Source organism: Lagopus leucura, unplaced genomic scaffold, assembly GCF_019238085.1.
Source record: "Lagopus leucura isolate 7727_CA_CO unplaced genomic scaffold, USGS_WTPT01 Super-Scaffold_100004, whole genome shotgun sequence".
In the NCBI taxonomy this organism is placed as follows: Eukaryota; Metazoa; Chordata; class Aves; order Galliformes; family Phasianidae; genus Lagopus; species Lagopus leucura.
Window position 1 is genome coordinate 48696474 of NW_024962264.1, and position 9132 is coordinate 48705605.

Consider the following 9132-nt stretch of genomic DNA (forward strand, 5'->3'; position numbering starts at 1 on the left):
TATCTTTGCACTGCTCCTCGTATATAGCACCTTTTATGGATTCAGACCTCCAAGAGAATTTTTCAGTGTGTATTATGTCAGTAAAGGACATCAGTACAACAGCCCCAGTGTTCATTCAGAGAGCGCTGTGTGCAGAGTAGCTGTAAGCTTCCCCACAGTGCCCTGCTTCTCTGTTTGAGCTGTGTTATGAGAAAACTGCTTTCAGAGAAGAGCCTCTGGTAACAGTGGTACCTGGTATCTCAGTGATGATTCTTCAGGAGCAGCAATTGCCTGCAAGGAAATGACTGACTTGAGCAGTTCACTGGGTATGAGTTGTCTAACAAATGTTAAATAATAGCAGCTCCCAACAAGTAGTGCATCCAGCCTTGACTCCAAAATGAGATGGTTCAAGGAGATGATGAAACAAGTGAAAACTCTGATGGATGCAAGTGTTCTCATGTGTTAAAGGTTTTAGCTGGAATAGTAAAATAGAATAGACCTTCCTGTTCTGAAGGTTATTCGTCACAGCTTTGTGTTAATTGCTTTTGCAAACAGTTAACACTTAAAATCAATAGTAGATTTTCTTGTGGTTTCAGAAAGTGCATTCTCAGGAAGTGAGAAAAGAAAATTAGCTTTTTACAGTACTAAACAAAGTGCTTTGATTCATGTGATTTTATGGACTAGAATTTTAGTTGCTTTATTGTCAGCATGAAGGGGAAGCTTCTGATGAAGATGCTGATGGAATGAAGATGCTAATCTTGAGAATCAAGTTGAATTCTATGCTGTGTCACAGATTTCATGTGTGGTGGTCAAACCACAAGATCTAACAGGGTTTAATAGTGTTGGTCTGCTGTGTGAATACTGTTGGGTCACCGAAGTACAGCACAGCTGAAGTTGGCATGGACCTCTGGGTCCACCTGGACCAAACCCTGCTCAAGCAGGGACACCCAGAGCAGAGTGCCCAAGCACATGTCCGGATGGCTTTTGAGTATCTACAGGGATGGAGACTTCACAGCCTCTCTCTGAGAAGCTTGTGCCAGCACTCAGTGACCTTCACAGTTGTTTCCTGATGTTCAGCTGCCTGTGTTCCAGTTTGTGCCCATTGCCTCTTGTCCTGTCACTGAGTACCACTGAAAGGAGCCTTGCTCTGTCCTCTTTGCACTCTCACTTCAGGTATTTGTACTGATTGGTGACATACCCTGGAGACTTCTCCTCTCTAGCGAACGGTCCTACTTGGGGCTCTGCCCAATCGTCCAGATAATTAATGAAGATGTTAAGTCCTTAAATACTAGTGTAAATAGACCCATGTAAGTACCATAAGTCATAGTTATCTGTACATTGGTTCACACTTCACCTGACAACGTTAGCTATGAATTGATTATTTTAAATTGTGTTTCAGAAGGGAAAAGTTGATATTTTTAAATGTGCAAATATTTGCAAGACCTTCTTGATCCAGAAACACTAATCAACAGGCTAGGGGGATATTCTCAGTTTTATTTCCATGTGATTGTGTCTCAACATCTTAGTTAATATAAACTAAGAAATATTTGTAGAAACTCTGAGCGTTTCAGTGAAGTCTTATGAAATAGATTCTCTCTTTTCAAAGAGATAAGAAATGTGTTTTTTAGAAGTCTAACACTAACAAAGGATTACTTGCCTTAAAGACAAAGGAAGAACTAATCAGAAAATTCTATTGAAAAATATTTTCCTTAGATTTTTTGCTTTGTTTTGTTCATTTTTTCATTCAGAGGAAAGAACTGCTGTCACTCTGTTTTATAACTTGAGTTTTCCTTGTATGTAGTGCCAGGACCAAATTTCTCTGGTGACAATGTCGTCAGCTTTGCCATGGTAGTGATGGCCTGGGTTGTGATTGCATTCGTCTTGTTCTTGCTGAGACCTAGTAATCTGAGAAATTCCAGCACAGCCGGAAAGCCCACCAGCCCTCATAATGTGAGTGACTGTAGTAGTTTAACTATATTTGGTTTTAATACTGACCGTGTTATAGTCTTTCTCTTTTTCCTTTAAAATGTTCTTTGTGTATTTTCTTCTCCATTTTCTTGGAACTTAAAATAAGTAAAATCAAAGTGCATGTAGAATTGTGAAGGCCAGCTGTGAGGTCTGCCATGAAATGGAGCAGATATAGTTGCCCAAGATTTGGTTACAGTGTTCTCTGGACGCTGTCTCTGGTTGGAACTGCACCCTGCCTTCTTATGTGACAATTTTAGAGAAGTAAAGAAAGTCACATCATAAAATTTGGGAAGGTGACCTTCATCCTAGATGTAGGATATTGGAAAAAATCACTGTTGGTGGAGGAAACGTTGTCTGTATGTTCATATACCTGGAGACTGAAATAGGTAATGAAAGACCTTAAAGCACAATGTAACTTTCCTGGGGTTTTGTTTTGTTTTCAATTGCTCAATTCTTCTCTGTGAGACACTGTTCCTAATCCTCTGTGTGCTCTTTTTTCTTTTCCTGTGTCCTACCCCTAGAGACAAGAACCACCAGCTCCACCACTGGACTAGAGCTTTCAGTATCAGAGAAGTTCAGCAGCTAAAACCTTGCACGACCAAATGAACGAAGTGACCAGATTACTGCAAAACTCCCTTCAATACTGTTGTTTTCTCATTTATATAGTGCAGAATTACCACTCAGCAGTTATGAACTACTTTTAGCTACTTCAATTTTGCTTTTTATGTTACTACAGTTCCTAGTAGATTATAATTTGAATAATGATGAGGCATTGCAGGGTTTTTTGGTTGTTATCATAACTGCGGACATTCCACTCAGTGTCTTTCTGTTACAGCAATCTTAATTTCTTTGCAGTAGTTTCTGATATTCATTGAAAGAAAATTAAAATCCCTGTACATCTATACTAATGGAAATTATTACTGATCTTTCTTCAGATAAATCCATATTTTTTCTCCAGTATACTTTTAAGAGTTGTATTATGGTCGCAACTGTTATTTTACAGATGTGGTGAAAAGCAAAGAGATTATTTTGTATTTGCCCTGGTCCTTGGACCACTAACATAATTTTCAGGGCTGTTGGCCAAAGCACGAATTTTCCACTAGAATTAAATAATGTGCATGTGTGTGTGCACGCAAGGAAGTGAATGTGATAATTGCCACTGTCAAAGCCTAGACGTATGTATTGAGAGCTGTACAAAAAACAGGATACCACCAAAAATTAATTTAATCATGTTCTTTAGTAAATGATATATCTTATTCAATATGTTGTCAAAAATGTATATTCCAAAACCAGATTTGTTTACTTACTGAATTTATGAGAAGAAAAATCTAAGTGAGAAGAACTTGGCAGAGTTTTCTGTCCTTCTTTAGTCTTTTAATAATCAGTATCTTAAGTTTTTATCCATAGCATAACGTATATTGAGCAGGATGAATTTGTACCAAGAGGTTACCAATTTCTGGTATACAAAACATTCTGGATGTTCAGGTTTTTTCACCTGTATGTAATCAGCAATTCCTAACATTTCATCCTCACTACTGGCTGTAATTGTAGAATAACAAAATTGCAGGTGACTCCGTATGGCATGTCTTTCCCTCTAATACTTGTGTGTATGTGTGGTGTGATGCTGCGTGTGTATGTGTGGCTGTGCGCCTAAAGGTGCACATCTCCCATCGTAGCAAATGGGAAGGAATTTTTTATGTACATTAATTTAAGAGCATTTTAAAGATGTACAGAAAAGCAACACTGTATATTTTTCTTGATCAATATGAAAAAATGATGAGAATAACATAAAGAACATGTTTATGTTACCAACACAAAGCTTCTTTCCATGACGGTCAGTAGAGCAGACAAATGGGGATTCAAGGCCTTACTCTAGAAACCTTTTTTTTCTTGAGGACTTTAGCTGTGGAGCTGAAGGGACTAACTGTTCATATGCATAAAGGTTTGTATTAATGGGCTCTCACAAAAATCTCACTTCAGATCCCGTGGTTGGTAGACGCAGGTTTTTCCTCCTCAGGGCAAACGATGGGCCAGCTGAGCCTCCTCGCAGAGGAGCAGCGCAGACCTGAAGAACAGCCTCTGTAACTTTATGTAACTGCCCTTTAAATTTCTGTGGAACAGTGTGCTCCCAAGCACCGGAGTACTTGTTAAAAATCCAAACAAGTAAATTCTCTCAGTGACAGAGATGCAGTGCTGTGTAAAGCAATGGAGTTGCAGCAGAGAAACAGAGAGTTTGTCCTGTTGTGTGTAAAGGTGTCCAGGCCACGAACACTGTGTAAAAATGCCACTGGGACTGTGCTTGCTCTTTGCCTTCCTAGTATGTTTATATTTTGGATGCTATTTGGAACAGAAGAAGTAGTACAGAATCATTTTGTTGAATTAGAAAGAAGTATGCATTATCAGCTACACTGACCTTTTCTCCAAGAATTTTTGGCCAGAATCCTTCACCGCTAGATGCAGAAAACAGCTTTCCAATTGATTTAAAAAAAAAAAAAAAAACAAACCAGAAAACAAACAAACAAAAAAAAGCAAACAACTACTGAAACAGGCTTCATTTCAGCCAGAGCAAGCCACTCCTCATCCTGCTAGAGGCTGGTGAGATTTATAGCAGATGCTCCTCATTCATGAGCATCATTATTGCTTTTCTTAAATGTCCATGGATGTATTTATGAACCTCACTGTGTGCTCCCAACTCTGGTGGTCTTGGCAAACAAACTTTTGGTTCAGAGTAGTGCTGTGTTTTACTTTTAAATGAATTGTCTTTGCTTGAAATTCCTCTGAGTAATTGTCCCAGTGATTTTATGTCTGTATGCTTTCCTCATATAAATTGCTATTTTAAATTTTCTATGTAAAAGAAGAACATTGGAAATATTTTATTGTGAAATATTTTACTAAAGAGCCAGGCCACTATCCCAAATCAAAAGGTATGCCTTTAAATTCTGATATTTTCTCTAGCGTAACCTCCAAATCACCACTCTTAATTAAAAAATTACTAATGATAGGACTGTTTTGCCACTCTTATTCATGTTAAGTAGTGCCTTACTCATCTGGTAGTTGCACTGAAGTCTGTGGAACTACTCTGAGATAATGTACTAGTAGCAGCTTTAGTAAGAGTGGCAGAAATCTGGCCTTTAGTGATGTAGTTTGCAATGGCATAACCGTATTATCTTGGTTCCAGGTGCTTATGGTAAATTTTGAAAAGAAAGGCAGAAGAGATAAGTGGGATGCAAAGCTTCAGGTATGATTAATTCTGCAATAAGGGTTTTAAGCTCAGTTAGTAAGAGACACAAGTTGTAGCAACTTGGAAAACGTGGAGGAAAGTTTACAATTATACCTTCGCTTAGAACTTTGTTAAAACAATAGTATTTTTAGAGTCTGCTTAACATAATTATTATACTCTAAAATGAGAAATTGTATGTATTCATGTATTGTCTGCAGATCACTTAACCTTGTAATGTTCACTATTGAAAAAGGAAGAGCGATGATGTGATGTATCTAATGTAAATTGGTGGTTTAAAATGTCTGAATTATGCCAAACAAAAAATCATCTGTGCCATTTGCGGTTTCCTAGTAATCTTTTACTGAGTACTTGGATTGGGATAAAGGGCTTGTACTATGCACTTTTTATTGACTTAACAAAATAAATAGCAATCATTAGTAACCTTTTGTCTTGGTCTGATAGACTTTGTATAAGATGTAGGACTACACCAACCCATTAATTTCTAAATTTGAAATAATCTAAAAATAAATATCTCGTAAAATAGAATGGCATGTGTATAACTTTAAAAATGTAAGCTGTAACTTTTCAAACAACCCTGTGCCTTCTGTATGTATCTCAAGCAAGTCAGAATGAAGAATGAAGGTGATTTTAGACAGCCCTGCTTCTGCAGGAAGAGCTTTGATGTCTGGTACGTATGTGGTTTTCAGAAGAACATCATAGAATCTTTTGAATTGGAAGGGACTTTCACAGGTCATCTAGTTCTGCAATGAACATGGATACCTGCAGCTCCATCAGGATGTTCAGAGCTCTGTCCAGCTGGCCTTGGATGTCTCCAGGGATGGGGCATCCACCATCTCTCTGGGCAAGTTCTTCCAGTACCCTTACTTACTAAGTTCTTCTCACTACCCTTACTGTGAAAAACTTATATCTTAAATTCAATCAAAATCTCCCTTCTTTTAGTCTGAAACAATTTCCTCTTTTCCTATCACAACAGACCCTGCTAAAGGATCTGTCCTCTTCTTCCTTGTAGCCACTCCTTTAGGTACTGAAAGGCTACTCTCAGGTCTCCCCTGAGCCTTCTCTTCTCCAGGTTGAACAGCCCCAGTTCTTTCAGCCTGTCCTCATAGGAGAGCTGTTCCATCCCTTGGATCATTTTTGTGGCGCTCCTCTGGATGTGCTCTAGTAGGTCCACATCTCTCCTGTTCTGAGGATTCCATATCTGGACACAGTACTCTAGGTGAGGCCTCACCAGTGCAGAGTAAAGGGGAAACAAAAAAAAGGAAAGAAAAAAAAAAAATAGAGTATTTACTAAATAGTGGATACAGTGGATAAGGCCTTCAGCTATAATCATGCCTGGGAGGAAATATGAACAATTTCTGTGTATATGGAGAGATTTAAAGAATCTAATTAGAGGAAAGTCATATACTGGAAAGCAAAGCTTTGTTGTGCAAGAAATAAAAGCATAGCGTTTGAAAAGACATTCTCAGTTTTCAGAATAATCTTCCTTTGATTTTTATAGATTATTTTAAGCCTGAATGACTTTGGGGTTTTATTTATATTGCTATATTGTCTTTCAGTCCAGCTGAAGTTGTCCAGATGTATGAAAAGGTTCATGGACCCTGACCAAAAACTTGCTGCATTTTAGAACAAATTGTAATTGCAGTTTGAGGGTGCTGGTTGTCACTAACAAAAGCATCGCATGAAATTAACCATGAACTGTTAGGCCTGTGAAGAGTCAAGCCCAACAGCAAAGTCAAGGTTCTGGTGAGCTGCAGAGGTAGAGGTGAGTAGAGTGCATGCATACGAGCATGCTGAGCAGAACCACGTCCTCTGCCTCACAATGACTCGAGGCTGTGCCACCGTGCCCAGTCATGTTGCAGCTGGCTCTGAATACATGTGGGAGAAAAGGCACTCAGCCACGTGTCCTCTTTACAGTGTACAAAACTGCCATATGGTTTTTGTGATGCAACTGCATGAGCCTTTTCCAGAGGAGTGCACAGGCCCAATCCTACATGCCCTGTGTAATCTGTTCAGCTGCATCTCCTTCCTTCCTCTCAGCATTGCACAGCACAAAGCATGATTCAGGCACAGGTCCAGTAGGTCTGTGGACAAGTCCTCCAGGAGTGCCTGCAGCTCAGACCACACAGTACACATGGGACAGCCCCTGGGCTGGGCTGTGAGCAACAGTGCCAGGCGGACAATGGCCTGTGTCAGATGTCAGTGTACCAAGCTGCTTGCACAAACAGCTGGTTTTGGTTAATGATCAGCTCAAATCTTAACCTGACTTTATGCACTCACTAGATGGACACGAAACTTCCTTCATGCCTAGGGCTCTTCGCTTATCCTTTACCTCACCTTCGCTACCAAGGTGCTGACCTGGAGGCTGCACTGTCACACACTCATTTTCTCTTCCCCCTCCCCCCCATCCTACAAGTTCTTCATAAATTGCAATCTCTCTGGAGTCATGTAACGCTTTGTATACAGAGGTGAAGGATGGTTCCTCTGCTGAGCACCAACATTCGGATTGCCTCAGGTCTGCAGCTGCCAGGGAGGCAGGGACGTGGCCTCCAGCCCGCTGCACCATTCCTCACACAGACAGAGCACACAGCCGGCACTCACACTGCTACGTGCTCTGGCCGCTGAGCTGTTACATTAAAACAACATCAACACTTGCATTGGCCAAGTTTTTTGAATGAAGCACTCTGAAAGCTTTGGCTCACATCCAGCTCGGTTCTGCTGGGGTTGTATTTCAAATGCACGTCGAAGATCAGGTCTCTGAGAGCATGTAGCATAGGGACTGCTCGTTTTAAGGAAGGGTGAGTGGGTATGAGACGGGTAACTGAGTTAGGCCTGGAGAGATGGTGGCAGATCTCAACATACACAGAAGATGTACCTCTGGGGACCTAGAGAAATGCATTGTTAAAACTTGCATACCTTTCCATTTTATGTTCACCTCCCAGCACTGGGTTATTGACTGCTTCATGAACACTATCTGATGTGTAGCTGTATCCTAAAACTCACAACTACCTGTAAAAATACCTCTTCTCCTCAAGCAGGTGTGTATGAGTCATGGTAGTCACCTCACTATCCTGGTGCCTCTGTGAAGTACAGTGCAGGCTCAGCAGCACCAGGATCTGAGCAGAGGATCTGGCAGCATGGATGTGTGAGCAATGCTCTTCTAAGTATAGATTAGTTAAATTATTATGCAAATGATGGTCTTTAAAATGTATGCAGGAAGGGATTCATTAGTACTATCAGTAGCTTTCTCAATTTTGATTCAAAGGAAAAAAAAAGTGAAGACGAATCTTATGGGTATACTTGTGACTCAGTTTGCAGGAAGCTTGCTTACTTAGGATGGTGGCAGTCCTTCACTGACACTGTTGTTTAGCTGAATGGAAGCCCTGCCAAAATACCTCTCAGCAACCAGCTAAGGGAACATTTTAGTTTAAATCTTGCATCATATACATATTAAACTCATCAGTTAGAAAGCCAAATATGGCTACTCTGAACATCTGTTTTGAAACCCTGTATGGCACAGGATTTACCTTTCTTATTTCTTTTTTGCACTAAATATATATATATATATATATCTTTTAGAAAAACTTTCTAGAGGTGGACAATCCCTGAACTTTTTCAATGCTTTTTTATCTTCACTATTAGAGTGTCCTGAACTGGAATTTGTCAAGCTTCAGGTTTTATACATTATGTTTTACTAATTGAAAGGAATGATTGTTGAATTTCTCACAAGAAGAGGCCATTACAGACCTTCATTTTCTCTCACCTGGCTTTTAAGCATTGTGTCCCAGAAGGGAATATAGCCATAAGCTGGGTGCAGCACTTCCCGCATGGCAGGAAGGAAAGACTGTCAGACGTCTGGACTGGCCTGTGTGCTGGAGGAGGGAGCCATGGGATCTAGTTATCAGGCAATGCTAAATTAAAACACACACAAAACCTCATTTCTCATG

At 40.0% G+C, this 9132-nt stretch overlaps 1 protein-coding gene across 1 annotated transcript in view; it reads left to right on the plus strand.

The window, feature by feature from the left end:
- SMIM14 (small integral membrane protein 14) overlaps nt 1–5608 on the plus strand; it is a 40118-nt gene extending 34510 nt beyond the window's left edge. Inside the window, exons 4-5 of the mRNA XM_042871374.1 lie at nt 1781–1929; nt 2469–5608. Of these exons, the coding sequence (XP_042727308.1) occupies nt 1781–1929; nt 2469–2501 (182 nt within the window). The 3' untranslated portion in view covers nt 2502–5608. The remainder of the gene's footprint in view (nt 1–1780; nt 1930–2468) is intronic.
- Nucleotides 5609–9132: the final 3524 nt, after the last annotated feature.